General features: G+C 36.7%; 1 protein-coding gene across 1 annotated transcript in view; it reads right to left on the reverse strand.

The window, feature by feature from the left end:
* Positions 1 to 15,457, reverse strand: part of RIT2 (Ras like without CAAX 2) — a 164,991-nt gene extending 149,534 nt beyond the window's left edge. The window contains exon 1 of the mRNA XM_088536687.1: positions 15,128 to 15,457. Within this exon, the coding sequence (XP_088392813.1) occupies positions 15,128 to 15,230 (103 nt within the window). The 5' untranslated portion in view covers positions 15,231 to 15,457. The remainder of the gene's footprint in view (positions 1 to 15,127) is intronic.
* Positions 15,458 to 17,795: the final 2,338 nt, after the last annotated feature.

Genomic DNA, 17,795 nt, shown 5'->3' on the forward strand with positions numbered 1-17,795 from the left:
CTACCAAAATCTGAGTGGGAGCTTACACATCTAGACTTAGACAACATTTTCAGAAGTTAAAATTAAGAGCGATGAAGGTACCTTAACTTCTCTCCAGAGTCTCCTGGATACCTCTTTCTGGAATTCTAAGGGCCAACTAGATCATTTACATTTAAGCTTATCAAAGTTTAAAATAAATTATCATTTTCATTCAGAGTTGCAATTTGTGAAAAAAAATCTCAGGGAAGAAGAAAAATATTGAGTCTCACCCAAAATATGTCCAAGCGAAATTTGGTCGTGTTTCCCATAAATTCACTAATTGGACCAAATACGGATTCACAGTCCCTCTTCACTGGAGATATCTAGTGTTTTCCACTGATTGTTTAGTTTACAAGAGCATATTATAGACTCTGTTTTAATTATTATGTCTCGTTGCGACAGCTTTACAGAAGTTATCTTACTATTTAGCATATTATCTTAGTTATCTTATTGAGATAGCACAGACTCCAAAGAAATTGCTGGATAAAGTTCAAAGAACTATACTAGACATGATGACCCCTTGTGATGTGAACATCCCTAAGGTATATTATTAAATAGCTTTAGAAGAATATTTTCCATTTTAAGGTCAAAAAGCTCATTACATAGGAAGGCAAATATCTCTGCTCTCATTTTAGGGTTGGGAAGCAGAATCAGTGAGATGAGATGATTCCCTTATATATATAGGTAAAAGCACTCAGCTTTCTGACTCCTGCTTTTCATTTCCAATCTGCACCAGACCACAAAACATAGTACAAAATGTGAAAATTATAAAAATGGGCTCAGTCTTTGTGTTCTAATGCAATTTTTGGCATTAGATAATCAGTAGCAGAGTGGCCCCATTTTCCAGTGTGAGGGAACAAAATGTTTAGGCCAAAAAGTCCTTTATAGGTATTTATATTTACTCATGTATTATACTTGCAATATTTTTAAGATTTCTTCCAGCATGTGCACTAGCTGTTACAGAACAATACCAATAAACTTGATTGTTACACATCATGCAGCTAGGGCAAATTCAAATTTATTCCTTTATATTTATAAGTAAAAAATGAGATCATTATTTATATAGTCAAAAACCCAAAATTAAACTTCAGCCTCATACTTATGGATGAAGAGGAACACTGGCTTACCCAAACTGTGTGTGTCTTTTCAGTGCTTAAAAACTAAATATCATATACATAGACATTTTTAAAATAAGTGTGAAGCAAAAAATCTACCGGGTTACAATAAGGGATTATGCAGTCTACAAGCATAAGCAGTGCATTAGACCAGATAAAACAGAGGTAGAAAGTTTTTGTTTTCTTTTAATTGTATTTATGCTTATCAAATTAATTATCTCCTCCTCTGGAGGGAGGAGGATATTTCCCTCATGCAAGACCACTTTCAAGAATCAGCAGTGCCAACCTTACAAGTCAGCTGGATTAAATCCTGGTGCTTGCTGAGGACAGGGAGGACAGCTGGACCATCACTTCTTAGATATTTCTACTCTATTACTCTGCAGAGATGGCCTACAGTGATCCTATAGATTAGCATGTAGGATCCTATGTTAGATCCTATATGCTTTAGGAGCATGTAGAAAAGCTTTTGGGTCCTAAGACATCCATCTCAGATTCACCTCAGGTGCTTCTAAGAAAAGTGAAGAAGCAAAGTAACATGGGGCAGTTTTTCAACAGCCAAATTAATTAACAAAAATTTTTTCTTGTTAAAGAAAGAAGATGATTTGTGGCCCCCAGTGACAATTGAACAAAACATTGGCACATGGTAGTACCAGGCTGTAGTTAAAATATGATATAAACATAGTGTCAGAGACACAAACTATGAATTAAATCTCTCATGTCAGCCTCTGTGAGACTATACACAAATTCCTTACCCAGAGATTTATGTTCTAAGCTTAGGAAACATTTTTGCAACCCCAAATGACATTTATCATGTCAAGGTATCCCTTCTATAATGTATCAAACTACACACACACCTGAGGTTCTTCGTCCTTCAAATCCTGTTACAACATCTCCTGAACTCAGGATTATTTGAGTTGTCCCAAACCTGAAGAGGTTACTTGAGCAATTCCTACCTCTTCCTTGCTCTCTGCTCCACCCCATTTAATCATGTATTGCCTTAACTATTTTAACACAGGTGTTTGAGAGGATAGGGAAGAAAATAGGGACTAGAACATTTCAAAGAGATGGTGAGGCACAAATACAAGTTTCTTTCCTCCAGTGCCTGATTTTTGCAGCTTATCTCCCCTCATCGCCCACTCCTGTATGAGTGGCTTCCCCATTAAGCTGTGTTTATTTGGATGGAAGTCTCAGAATCAGAGAGAGATGTGCTCTTTCTGCTCTATGGCTAAGGTCAAAGAGTGCACTAAGCTGCCAGTTTTCTTTGTCATATGGGAGGCAGCACAGAACACAAATTGCATTTCAGCTCTTAAAAACTCCACACAACTAGCAATAATCACTGAGTTGAACAGATATGACATAGAAGACACTGATGGAACAAATAAGGCCCATCCTATCCTAGTTTTCCAATGCTGACATAAACAAACACATATTTCGTTATCAGTTTAACTAGAGATGGCTCTGAAGACAATTTTTAACATTATGCTGTTATAAGAGAGTTGTCATATGCTAAATGTACTGAAATTCAAATAAATATGGAAATAAACTAGATAAAAAATTTAAAGTGAGAAGAGAAAAAATATTTCACAACAGTTTGTCAATCTTCAACATTGCCATATTCCTGATAAAATATTTTATTGACAGGAAATACACTTCAAGTAAGTTTATGAGAAAGATAAAAAGGATTATGAAATATTGCGTGGACTTCACACATTGCACTAACATAAACAGGTGGTGTTTTACATTTACCACATCCTTCATAAATTCCACCATATGCTTAAACTGAGAATCTGAAGGGAAAAAAAAAAAAGAGATAAAAGTGGGAGCCAGTAAGGAATTCGTACTCAGAAGCAAGTGCAAATAATTATACCATGAATCATTTAATGATTTTTAATCAACAAGTTGTAACCAGAATATGAAAAGAATTATTTTGGATGTTCGTCCATCACGCTGAACTGGACTCATAATTGGGGAAGCCTTTGCTTCCCTCGGGAATGTTCATCCTAATGCAGCATGACCTCTGTGCACTGTGGTCATTATCTGAGTGTTCATGTCTACTAAAACCTAATGTGACCCCATTCTATTTGTTGTGGATAGATTAGCATTGGTGCTGCAAATATTTTTTTTTCCAGTCCTATAAAGTATTCACTGCCTACAATTTGTATCAACTTCATTGCAGAGTCAGAAAAAGAATAGTTAAAAATTCCTTTGAATAACCATTTCATTTTCTGCTTTTTTTTGCTGCTTATAGGACAAAAACAAATACATTTAATTCAGAAACCTGTTAACTATGGTTATGTCAGCCTACAGCAACTCAACAACTCAAATGCTTGAAAGAATATTTGAAACTTAAAATACTAATAGTCATCCAGCAGGGACAGTGATGCTTTAGAAACAAACACTACAGCTTTATAACCTAGTTTGATCTAAGTTCATTCCATTAATCTAGCTCATTCTGAGGAATAGAAACTTTCAGCCACCAAATAATTCTGTTCTTTAAATATACTGTCATTGTCAATCAGTAGAAAGCGGTTAGCTCACTGGGTTTGGAAGAGCTTCCTGCAATTCTTCTAATAATATGCCAGGACCTAGATTTTTTTTTTTTCATGAAAGAGTAAAAATGGATGTTATATTACACTTATTTAAATATATTTCAGAGAAATGCATATTTCAAAATGTTTATAGTCACTGGCATTTTGTTTTGATTCCTCCTCCTCCAGCCATTTGTCCACATTTGAATATAAAGGAGGTAGTTGTTTGTTTGTAGAGAAGTGTGAAGTGAAATAGAAGCAAAGGGACTGAGAGTGAACACAACAACTGAGTCATTGAAGGAAAACATATATACATGCATTTTTGCTTTGCATCTTGACATTTTTCCCAGATCATGAAAAATTTACTATTTTTACTCGTAATTTTTTTTTCCCTGGTATTTTCTTAGCATTTTTCCTACACCCTTTTCCTACTCCATTTTTTTTCTGTTCATTTCTGTTCCCTTCCATTTCCTTTTGTATCTTGTTTTGCTTTTTTTTTTTTTTTTTCTGAACACTTTTCTACCCTCAAATATCCCAAGAGATTGCCTTTTTGAGCCTGTTTTCTGAAGAAGCGGAGACTTCTGTGCATGTACCGCTTGTTGTTATGTCAAACATCTAAAAACTTTTAAATCTCAGACAAATTTCGTGCTAGAGAGATTTCAAAAATGGTACTTTGAGTCAACTTTAGAAAACAGATCAGTAACTAGAGTTCCCACTGAGACAGAGATTATGATGCAAATCCATAGCTATTATTAGAACTCATAGAATTCACAAAGTCAAGTGCTGTAAATGAAAGGAAGACAGGAAAAGAGGCTTCTGCAGCTTATGGGACCACCTGATTATTAAGGTAGGTTGCTCTTTCTTCTCCTCTACTTCCCATACAGAAGGAAAATACCTGTAGAGCAGAATTACAATTGTAAGAAGACCTCATAAGGCACAGGAAAACATCCTTTGTCTTTATGTGAAGCAACCTATGACATGGAATGTGGTAAGAAGCAACCTCTGTCAGATTCTTGGGCCTTTTTAGTGATTCAACAAGTGCCCACTTCACCAGAAGACTCAAATATGACTATTTCCCTGGACAGAAAATGCCTAATTTCCCAGTCAGATTGAGAAAGATAGAAGCATCATCCTATTTAAGACAGTTCAAAACCAAAGTTTAGAGAGCACAAGAAGAAATTTTAGATCTTGCCTCACATTCTACATAATTTAAGAAACTGAACCGGTGGCTTAAAATAATCAAGGATCTGACAACATTTGGTTTCGATCTTGAACATTCTGAGTGAAAAGCTGAAAGAATGGTACATATTTTTCAGACTTCTAAAGAGAAGTTTCTATAAAGATGCTGGAGATTCTTATAAGCAGGCAGAAGTTCAGTTTGACATAAAGAGCTCGTACCAAACTAGTAGGCTAGTAATGAAAAGCTCTTAAAGGAATCACAAGATCCGGCAGAGGAAAAAAAATTCAGCTAGGGTTCCTTTAGTTTACACATCTGCAAATAGGCAAAATTACAAAACTGTGTAGAATTTCAAAAATATTTCAAAGAAAGAAATGATTACTTTTCTCATAATTGTAGTCAATACTAGTTAAGGCAGAACTTGGTGCATCCATCCCTTAGCTGTTTGATTAGAGCTTTTACTGAGCAAAATCTTATGGGAGTTTAAAATCAAAAATATTTACTTTAATATTTACTTTAGTTCTCATTTTCACCTAAATGAAAATACAGAGAAAGCACTACTTTACAGCAAGTAACAGAATTGAACATATACATCTTCTGGAAGCCAATAGCCCAACTATTGGCAACTCTTAAGATAACCTTTTTAAAAATTTTGATTTTCTTTTCTCCCTTTCTTTTGAGTAGTCTCCTGACAACTTGAAACAAAATGGTTTTAGCCAGTATCTCTAGTGGGATCTGACTCTTGTGAGTGGGTAAGGTAGTGTGTTAGCAAATGGCATTAGCTTGCAAAGCGCCTTCCCAAGACAGAAAAGACCTGCAAAAATGAGACCAGGTACTGCTATAACATTCAATAACTGTCAGTGGAGCTGTGTGAGTATGATGACTCTTCCAGTTTCGCTTTATAATGGAAAGGGAAAAATGAGAAAGGCTTGGAGGCATAAAGGCAGACTAATTAAAGTCATTGAATGTATTAAAAGTGGAAGAGGATTAGAGCAGCAATGGAGGGACTTTAAGTAGAAAACGTGGAAGGAAAAGAAATGAAAGCAGCAAAAGGAAAAAAAAAAAAAAAAAAAACTTTCCTAATTGTGCTTTGAAGAGTGTCCCTAATGGTCTTCATCTCATCCAAATCCAGCAGAGAGCACGTGCCGTATGCTGCAGATGGCAGCTCGGCTGCAGGGACTGCTTGAAATGGAATGTGCTCGCCTCGACAGATTGTTTGCAGGAAACGCTCCAACCATGCCCAGTCATTGCCACAAAACACTGCTTGCTCCCTCACTCGAGGCTCTGACATGGGCATTTCAAATAGCAGATCTGTGTGTGGCCCGGAAGCCAACAGCGTCCAGGATAGTTCAATTCCTGTCACCAGGGGACAGCCTAGAAGATTTCCTATTTCTTAATAGCAATCAGTATGAATGGGAAAAGCAGAGCAGTGTAATTCTGAAACGCTCACTGTGTAAGTGAAATCCTCTTGGAATAAATGTGTGTGTGATAAGCAGATTCATTAATATAATCTTCCATGTGTTATAACCACTTGACATCACAGTTTATACTGAAGACTGGATGGAGATCCCAAATTCCAGTTCTTACAGCAGAATAACAGATGTAGGGCACAGCCAAGAAATCTAACCTTGAGAGCAGCCTTAGGATGCCTCTTAAGCAGTCTGAATATAAAGTATGATACTGATCGTATATACACGAGTAATGTTTCGTAATTTAGTAATAATAACTTAGCAAGGATCCCTCAGGCAGAAGTCTTGATGATTTTAGTCCATTTCCCAATTTTAAAGCATGACAGCATTCCTTCACCTCTACAAGTGACTGAAGACTGTAAACACTCTTTTTTACAGAGGTACTTGCCCACCATGGTATGTATCTTTCTATCTTAACCTAGTACAATAAGACACTATTAACTAATATAATAAACCAATAAAACTTTCACCAACCTCTTCTCTTCAAAGACTGTTCCAAAATCTACTCCACTGTGCTTTTAAGCAAATCTTTAAGGACTTACACCGCTCTTAGTAACCAAAGTAAACGAGTGCCTGAAGATCTCATACATATTTAATTCTGTAGGAATTCTACATCCTAATTCCACAACATATCCAATGCTTATCTATCTAATCTAACTTCTACATATCTAATTGTCCAACAGCTATACATTCTAAGTTTAATTTTATCTCATTACTCTTCATCAGAAATTCTGTCTTTTTCCTCCTCAAGTTCCTGCATACAGACCTTCTTTTCTTGATATTTATAACCTTCATATGCCATAGTTTTTCCTATCTCATACTGGCACTGCCTTGGTGCTCTTCAGCACTTGGGGTTTGATTCACCAAAGTGGTGCAGTCCAGCCCTTTTGCTAGCCTTATCCAAGTAGATATCCATCATCCAGATGTTATGGTGGGAGAAGGCGAACAGAATACACATTTCCATTATAGCTACATCCAGTCCCATGTACATTAAACCACTTTACACACACACACATCTAGACAGTATAGGAACGAGGCCTAGTGGTTAACAGAAATATTTGAATTCCTCCACAGTAATTTGTGGCACAGTATTCCCACAGCTCTTTTATCATCTCTGTTGGTCTTCTCTGAACTTTCTCCTATTTATCAAGCTGTTTCTGGTACTGAAGGAACTAGAGCTGCAGACATTCTCACTAGCTGGTTGGCAGTCACATGTAGAAACCATCCTATTAAATGTAACAGTCATAACTGAATCTTCCATCCCTCCAGTTGTTGGATTATATGAATCAGCAAAATAATGAAACATCTTTAGCTTACTTCCCCAAGGCAAATAATTCTGACCAGAAGGCTTGCCCATAGTCAAGAAAATTAATGTATAAGGAATGTTATTAATCCTGCCAAGTGGATAACCAGCACACTAAAGGCAAACCAGGAATATCAGAAATGTGCATAATTATTTGAATCATTTGCTTCAATGGTCACACACAACCTACTGAAATACTTCCAAAACAAGGTAATGCATTTAGAAATGCATGACTAGACGTGGCAGTACAAGCGGCAGAGCTGTGGGAAAGAGTAGAAGACTGAAGAGTTACTGTAGATATTTCCCTTTACATGATTTCTGTGAATTACACTTGAACAAAAAGAGCCCATGTTATTCCTAGAGGAATAGAACAGGACTACATTAAGTAGAAATCAGCAATCAAACTTGCTTCTAGTAAGATCATTAATAAAGCAGCAAGCCAGTGTTTTGAATTCACATTTAGAAATTGATGTGGAAATACTACAGAGCTCAAATTAAGCTCACAAAATGGTCTGAGCAGGAAAATAAGCCTTGCCAAGTGATATTTCAGATGCTCATTCTGTTGAAGAGAAGGCCAAGGTGTGACCTTCATTATTATCTACAGGTACTGACAGATAGAAAAGTAAGAGAATAAATAGGGAGCTTTTCAATCCTGTTAACGAAGGAATGATAAGATAAAATAGCTAGAAGCTAAAACTACCCAAAATCAAGCTTGAAATAAATTCAATATCCTATCTGTGAAGGTAATTGAAACATCAGAACAGTCGGCTATTAAAGATCACAGATATATCTGTACTCCACCTCTGTAAATTCTCCGGTGCTAAGTCCAGTTTAAGCAAAAGACTGAAAGTTGCAGAACCCCAGAGATGTGCTCACCTCGCTTTAGCAGAGCTTTTGTGCAACCTCTTTACTTGTGGAGAAAATACAACCTGCTCCACTATCACCCTCATTAAAATGTTTGTAAATTTTCATTACAAGTGCCGTAACTACCAGTTTACACCATCCCAGCCACAATGGACTTTTCAGAGGGATGAGGAATGTCTGTATTTATTAATTGATGTATATGTTGATGTCTCAATTTCTACTCAAGCTAGGGAAGATGGGAATTTGCTGCTGCCATAGGAGAAACCACACAAAATTAGACACCAAAAACTATACTTACACTGATGTTGCAAGGAGAAAATCATTCACATTTTGTGTAACTCACAGCAGGCCTAAACAAGAGTCTGCCATTTTTTGTTGGACTAGATGATCTCTAGAGGTCCCCTCCAGCCTTAACAATTCTATGATTTTTCACCTCATCTCATACTAAGCAATAACTTAATCTTCTAGCTTTTTCTTGGTTATTAGTTGGACTCAGAAGACAACAGAAGGTCAGACCTTCTTCCTCTGATCATTTACTAGGTATTTAGGGAAACATACCAGGATCTAAACAAGATCATACTGGTCCCCAGACTGTGGTAATATTTCTCTTGTTCTCTGTTGTTCTGGTTAGCAATGCATTTGTGATTGATACTTAATTTGTGATACTGAATGGTTCCACAAAGTCTGCCCTATACTAGAGATCAAAGGTACAACTTAGTACAGATGTTATCTGTTTGTATATATGCATGTACATGTATATGTGTGCAAGAAGCAGAGAAATATCCCCTAATAAATTCTTTGATGCCCAACCCTCACTATCTGATAGTGCAACAGGGATACTGTATGGCTGTACCTGACAGCCCTGAACACATCTCAGCCAGTCCTCAAATCTCATGTCCATCAAAATGATGGAATTCTTTGATTTCCCTCCTCATCCTGTTGCCAACCATCCCCTGGCATAAGTAGGCTCAGACGTTACTCTGATGCTTGAATTTAACCCAGAAGATAACTTTGCACTTCCTTTTTCTTTAACAGAGAATGAATTTTCTCATGTGGTGATGAGTTGAGTCAGCTCATGGAGAATGTCAGAAGCAACTGAGGAAGCTGAATAACAACATCACTCTGTCTGTGATCACCGCAAATTAGACTTCGCAAGGAATTGCTTCAATTCCAAGCTGATAGAGCCAAAATTCAGTCACAGTCTAAGCTCAAGTTAGTTGACATTTAATGATTCTGATGCCAGTATATTCTCCCAGCAGGTGAGTAACGGAAAATGTGCTGAATGGGAAAAAGACAGAAGATTGTTGTGAAGAGAGAAAATGTTTTGTTTTTCGCAAAAGCACCCAATTGCTTTTACTTAGGAAGTTAGTCACTATCAAAGTTGGTAATACACTAATGCAAAACTGTCTAAAAAGCATGAGTGGCCTTGCATGCTGGCCTGGGGAGGACAGAGCGGTGTTTTATCTATTTAAAATGGAAGTTACTGTGCTTTGTCCTATGATCCCATGATGCTTTCTGCAATAATTTATGTTTGTGTGAAAGGATAAAGCCAGTACAAGTGCACTACTCTATATATATACTAATATTGGACAAGACTTGACAAGGAAAGATTAAACAATAGTAGTGAAGTTGTGGCACAGGTTTGTGGTATAAGTGGTAGGAGGGAAAGAAGAAAGAAAAAGCAAAGATAAATAGTTTGATCAATTTATGAACTTTGTTCTAGAATGCTAAGTTTTATAATTGAGGAATACCAAAAGCAATGGACCAAAACGGTCCTTCCCAATCTGATCTCTTTTGAAGAAAGAGGTATTTCTAGTTCTGTTCCACATGCTTTCCCAGTATAGTCTGACTACAAGACAACCCATCTCCAAAGGAGGAACAAAAAGCAAGACTGGGCAAGTTCTCCAGGATACTCTCCATGGTGTAAGAACTAACTTTGCCATTTCTGTTTACCTGAGACTCTTAGTATTTAAACCTGGATCAGTTTTGTTTGTTCTGTATAAACAGATCACATGCAGTGTTTATTAGGAAACAAAAAGCAAAACAAAAAAAGGCAGTTGATCATTTAAACAAAAGAAAACTGAGGATTAATCATGCTTTTAGAACCCAAATTCCTGCAACAAAGGATTGCTGTTTTCATACATTTCAGTATCAATTTTGTACAACAAGATCCTAAAACTAATGGGATGAGTCACTCAGAAAATAGAGCATTCAGCAACATGAGCAAAAAAAAGAAGAAAATGAATGGGAGAATCAAGCCACCTCTATTGAGGTTGAGAAACACATTTCTTTGCCCTCTTCCTAAAACACCCCCTAAGAAAACCATATTCTTAATTCCTTCTTCTCTCAACTCCCCTTTCTTCTTAAATAGAAGCCTTGAAAACTATAACTCATATTAAAAGTATGTATTAAAACTAAAAAAAATCTATTTAAAAACTCTTGGGGTAAATATGTGTCAAAGCCTTCAAATCTTTAAATGACAGCAAATAAAATGGCAATCAATTTGAACTATAAGTCTTGGGAAAAGCACATTTTCTCTAAGGTAAAATATAATTTTTCTAAGAACTTTTTTTTTTTTTTTAAATAATTCCTCTTCTCATCTGAAATGCAACTTGTTTAGGACAGATAGCATGAAGCTCATTTTGCATCTTTGCTTTACCTGCTGTATGGGTAAATGTCTAATTAGAGTTCTCAGGAGTAACAACAGATCTCCTTTACCCATAAATGAATCAACTTTAATGGTATTAGAAAGAAAGCAGAATGACATTTTCATTCAGCAAAGGAAAGTACAGTTAGCTTACGAAGCAATCTGAAATGCATTTGGAAGATGCCTAGGTAATAATAATTCCTTTTTAGACAGAGGTTTATCATTTTATTCACGTGTCCAAATACAGCAATTTGTTTGTTCTTTTGGGTAGTCATTGTATAACCTCCCTCAGTTAATTATTGCTAATATTTTGCAGTGTGTGTTGTAATTAATTACTGTTATTAGTGTAATTAGTGTTGCTAAATATAAGCCAACAATGAACGGCCCCAGGATTTAGAGGTTCTTTCGTGTATATTTTTTGTCACACTGAAAAAGAAAGCTCAGCCCATTGCTTTGTGCTGCACTATCTGCCTAGAGAAGATGAAATACAAGGTTCACTGCCCAGAGACAGGTCTCTGAAGCTCCTGATAAGCAAAACTTGTCACTACCTAGTAAGTAAAACCTGTTCAAAACCACAAAGACTCTTAGATGTCAGTCAACTTGGGATAGATATGAAGAGTACGGAACTGACCTGCGATTTTGTCTTGTCAACAAAGTAGAGAAGATCTCATGTCCAAATCTTTTTATCTTTTCTTAGATTAAAGATCAATTTAAGTACAGTATCAGAAATGCATATTTTTAGTATAGATGGAAAGTCAATGGAAAATTTACATTTTGTTTCAAGTGGTCTTCAATGTTTTTTATTTTATTTTATTTTATTTTATTTTATTTTATTTTATTTTATTTTATTTTATTTTATTTTATTCAATCTTATCTTGCATCAAAGCTATGGCAAAGTGCTTAATGTAAGGCACAACCCACACAAAGTAATAAATTAGCATATTGCTCTGAAAACCAAAATAGTTCTATTTTCAGAACTCTTTGAAGGGGTTACTCATTCTAGGGAATCCATAACCTATAATTACATGATAGAAAAATCATTTTCCCAGCCCATTTACATATAGCATTATACATTTAAGTTAACTTTACCAATACCTATTTGTTTAGAAGCATGCTTTTTTTTCCCCTGTTTTGCAAAATACAGATTTTTTTTTCCTTGAACCGAATTCGAAATGGGAGGACCTTGATCTAAAATTCTTAAATCATTGTGCAGTTTACACACCATTATTCTGAGAATCCCACCTGAGTGTGGCAGATATCATATGTGGATGTCCTGAGTGTCTTTTGATTGTCAATTCTTGTGAAACTTCTAGTACATGGAACACTCCAACAATATCACTGACTGCCCTTCTGGGTTATCTGCCATTTTGGACTACAGAATGCAAAGAACTAGTCTAAAATCCCCAAACAAGTATTTAATAAATATTAAGGAGTTTTCATTCTTGATGTTCCCTTTCTAATTTCCTTCTCTCCACACACTTTCATTACCACCCTCAGCCCTGTTAAAATGAGTGCACTGTTTTCAGTGATGACCCCAAGGCATTCAGTGCAAATTGGCACAGTGAGAGAGCAGAAGAGTGTAGGAAATAGAATAAAATTTGCCCCAGGGATCTAAAGAAGTGAACTATATTTAGGTGAAATCCTCCAACAATTCTGCTGCTTAGTTCTTAAGAAAATTCTTCACAAACATGAATTATTTAATACTGAGCAAAAGGAGGACCTAAAAAGCTTTCATCCAAAAGAGACTTCCCACTCAGCAACTTAGCTCCAGCTGTTACCGCTTTTTTAATGCCTTAGTGAAAGGGAAGGAGAAGGCAGAAAATAGACAAGAAAATCAGGTTATATCAATATATCATCCTGAATTTCACGTATCTGCCAATTCTGCGTTGAAAATTAAACTATTTTTTACCTTGCATCCCTATTGTACTCTGACCTTTTTTTTGTGGTTAGGCTTGTAATTTCCTGGACAGAGTGAATCCTGATCCTCAGGGGAAAGGAGAGATCATCGTGGAAAAGAGCAGTAGTCATCCAGGCCTTCTTTTGTTTTTAATCCTGGCTAAATTAGACCTGCCTAAACAACAGTCAAAATGAATTTATGATTTATAAAATGACATAAATCCTTCCTTGTTCCTATTGAAATCCTATTATTTGGATCAGCTTAGGTTTCTGCTCAAATATTCAAGCCCAAGTCACACTGGAAGGTTGCCGTCAGTTAATGGTGAACTGTCCACCCCATTTCTTCTAGTCTCATTAGTCTTCTTTTTTCAATCTAGTTTATCACTGAAGCTTTTAATTAATCCCACAGTATGTCATAACTATTCACATAATGTCACTTTATTTCTCCAGAGCACACAGACACCCAGGTCTTCTTGAACAATTACCTGGTCTTTCTCAGCTTTGGAGATGCACCGTAACACTTCATAATCCACAGCTTTGAAGCTTTTATTCACATAAAATGATCAGCTAGGGTTTTCTGACCAAGGAGAGGAGAATAAACCTCATTTGTGCTTTAAAACTCTTAAAAAGAAACTCTTACGGTTTCTTCAATATGTGCATATAATTTGTCCCTTGTGATTCAATTATACTGGAAACACAGCATAGTCTTTAGTATCTTTTTTCATTAAATGAGTCTTCAAAATGACACATTTCTTACAAGAATACGTTTCAAAAAATTGCTGCCATCTTTTGGATGCACTCAGGAAAAAAATGCAAGGCAAGTGACATTTTGCTGAAAGTTACAGCTGACACATCCTTGATATCTGCTTTACCATGGATAAGTTAATTTGAAATTGCAAAAAGTTCCTATGAGCTAACCAGTATTTTCTTCTCCCTCATTTTACTTAGTGATAATAGCATAAAATCTGTGCAAATATTGTATGTTTGGTAAGATAATACTGAAAGGAAAGAGCTTTCATTGAAAGATGTGGCCTGAAACCAAAACAGAACAAAATAAGAAAACAGCGATTATGAGTATATAGGGTAAATTATATCTACCCTCAATACTTACCTAGTCTTTTTTTTTTTAGGAAACAAAACTTGTTTGAGCTATACACTCACCACAGTTTACTGTCACAGTTTATTTATCCTGCCTGACCTGAAACTTATTTGGAATCCAGGTTGATATATTATACTACTTTTCTTCATTTTCTTTTTTTCTTCTTCTTCTTCTTTTTTTTTTTTTTTCTCTTTTTAATTTCCAGAAGATGCAATTACAGGCCAGTTCAATATACTGGCTACGGAGACAGACATTGCATGCTCAGCAAAGTCTTTTTGAGAACAGGGGATGCTGGTGTCAGTGAGAATAAATCAAAAGGTGATAGTATCTGGGAAAAAGAAAACACTGTCCAGAGAAAATAATAACTCCTCTGAAGAGATATCATTGTCAGACAATAGAGTATCTTGCCAGCACTGGACAGTGATATTAAAATATGCTGCAAATCTCCCTTATCGCCTGGGGTGAGACTCAGATATGCATCCTATAACTGTCCAGGCAGTAGGGGAGACTAACACCAGCTGAGCCATACTGACACTCAGCAAAAAAGGAGTCAGTAAAACATGCAGGGAAGAAAATGTAAGCACCGAAGGCATCCTCCTCACTTTGCACTTCAGGGCTGACTTTACAGGTAGTTTCGTCTCTGCCTGGATGCAAGAACTGTCAGGCCAACAAGTTGTATTCACAGCATCCAGCAACCCATCACCCCTCGCAAAGTGTTACAAAGCCAGGAGTGCAGGCAGAACCAAGCATTACTAAGAGCAGCAAGCAGGCTCCTCACAGCCAACAGAGACAAGGCTGCTTTTGCAAAAGAGCACAGCAAAAATTCCTCATAACATTTCACTCTACAACAATTTAAGCTGACTCACTGCCCCAGTCGCTAGTTACACTCTTTTATCCAAGCCATGTGCAGCAGACAGACAAATGAAACCTCTCAGCAAACCATGCTGCTTCTCTGAACTTTACACTCCCAGTTTACCATTTCTCCCCCAAAACATTGTTGCTGAAACTTACCGCTTTTGCCAACTCCCCCTGCTCCCAGCATCACCACCTTGTACTCTCTGGAGCCTGCTGAAGAATTGCTGGAGGAGCTGATCATTTCATTTTCTAGCTCCATCTTGCACGAGGCAACAGAAGAGAGCAGAAGGGAAGGGAAAGGCAGCTGACAGGTGCCTGCTCTGATCTCAAACAACTATAAAAGCTGCGCTAAAATAAAGAAGAAAAGAAAAAAGCGTAAAGGAAAGGTATAACACAAGAGGTACGAATTATCAGCCTCACACTCGCTGCTGTGCCTGTGTTAGCTGGAGAAGGTCTCATAGCAACCACTTTAACAGCTTCCAATAAAAATCTTTCTCTGCCCCCTCCCAGCTCTGTATCATTCTCCGTGTTTCTCTTCCTGGACAGAAGCAGTTTTGTGAGGCTCAGGAGCCTGGTACCTCTGGGTGTTGCTGTGTCATTGGAATCAAATGGAGCAGAGCCTCTGGAAAAAGAAAAGAGGGCACATTTCTTAATTATGAGGCTTGATATTTGATGTAGCATTTGCTTGGATTTTAAACAATAATAAAAATTAACCTCCTTCCTACCTTGGAGCTACTTATCCTATATTCATCAAGTTTGCTAAATTCACAATTGCAAGCAAAATGTGAAACAATTATACAAAGTTTTTGTTTGTCATGCAGCTGACTTCTAAGTAGACAAGTTTTCTAAGGTCAGGGTTGTCCTCCAATCAAGCCTCTTTTAGTGTAGGTTGTAGTAATTATTTACAGAAATTTACAGGTATTTTAGATTTTTTTTTTCTTACAGAATTTCAGAAGGCGATTGGGTATGAAGAAAGGGGGAAAAGAATAATCCACCCAGAACATATCACTGTAAGCAGAGAAGAAAAAAAAAATGCTTTGCTGTAAGTATTTTATAATAATACGAAGTGACTTATCTAACTAAACTGGTCAGCTCTAAATGAACAAAGCAAAAAGTTTGTGTGCAGCATTGAACATAAAAATGCATCAGACCTAGCCAGGGAAAAATTAAAATGAAAGATCACAGCTCTTCACAGTTTAAGAAGTCATTTTCCAGCCGTAACACCTTTAAGGAATGTGATAATCAAAAAATACTTGTTCAGCTTTAACTGTTATTCAGTATTTTTGCAGACCAAAAAGCATCTAATCAAAAGCAGGAGAAAGCAAAAGCTCGCTCTCCTCTGAAAAGTGCAGGGCTTTTGCAAAATACATGCAACCGTTAGAGAGACAGAGAAATGGAAACAGGGAAGTGCCTGGTAATCAGGCTTGGGAGCCCCACACCTCTTAGGATTATTATCTTTCCACTCCACCAGTTGTTTCATGGAGTGTAAATGTATGGCATTAGACAGGAATGCAGACTTAAATGCAGAAAGAGATAGAAATTAAGAAAAAATCATAGCCTTATTCAGAACACGGTTTAGGGAAAGAAAAGGTATAGAAGTGCACCTCTATGGAAAACAGTCCATTGGACTGGGGAAAGAGATGATGGAAGAGAAGTGTAATATAGACATATTTATAAAATTAGAACTGGAATGGGGAAGACAAAAAACACAAATACTTAAATATAGAATCACTATCTCTTGCTTAAGAAGTGCCTAGGTCTCACACAAACCTAACCGGTGAAAACACTGAAGAAAGGTATTATGGTCTGCTCAAGCTATAGTACAACAAGGCAGAGGAGGAGCAGTTCCCCAGAATGAGGATCTTCTGCTGTTGACCTTCAAGATTTCTGTAGTATCCGTGCTCTGAGCAGCTTTGTTCTGTCACGGTTGGTGCCTGTATTAATACCTGGAGGTGAACCTTGGGATTCAGGGGGATTTAGCCTTCAGAGACTAGAACAGCACTTAAACAGGAAATTCTGAATGTAATAACGTGATGCCTGAATATTGAACTCCAGCAGTAAGAGTCAGGTAGGTCAGTAAATCCCTGTTGTAATTAGAATCCCATTTTCATTAAAATCACCTTCAAGTGCTCAGTATTGACATATTAGATTAGATTAAGCATGCTGCCTAACACGCCATTCCTTGGAGCTAGGGGTTTCCCGGTGATCTCCCATCAACACAGCAACCTCCTCCTAGGGAGCTTTTATTACAAACACTGGCAGTAACTCTTGGCTGATGTTAAAACAAGCCATCAAAGTGGATAGTTGTGTGGATGACTCAAAAGACAGCCTAAGGCAAATATTCCAAAAAATATTGCTGAAAATGATGTATATATAATAGATTAATATCTTCCTTTTCCCTGTTAATGCTTGCCAGACAATACTGATCAATTCGACTTTTTTTTTTTTTTTTTCCTTTCTCTGGAGATGGAAAGTGGGAAGGAATATGTGGAAACGGAGAGGTTACAAAAGTGAATTGATTTAGAACAGGGAAAGGAATAAGAGAGAAGTAGAAAGCTATTTCCTTCTATTTCAGGCTAATCTAGAAAAATGAAGACAGCATTTATACGGCCAGAAGAGTGGAATTAAATATTTTTAATCTATAGTTAAGGGATTAACCATTTAAATACTTTTATTTTTAAGACAAGTATTCCTATTTAATAAAGACTTAAATAAGGCATAATATAGCTACTTAGGCAAAAACATGCTCCTAACTATGCCACTTTCACTGGGATTTGTCCTGAGCCTAAACAGAAGATGCTGCAATCCCACTCAGAAGGCTGAA

Source organism: Tinamus guttatus, unplaced genomic scaffold (assembly GCF_059628265.1).
Source record: "Tinamus guttatus ecotype Peru unplaced genomic scaffold, ASM5962826v1 Tinamus_guttatus_pri_ptg000697l, whole genome shotgun sequence".
NCBI classification, from domain to species: Eukaryota; Metazoa; Chordata; class Aves; order Tinamiformes; family Tinamidae; genus Tinamus; species Tinamus guttatus.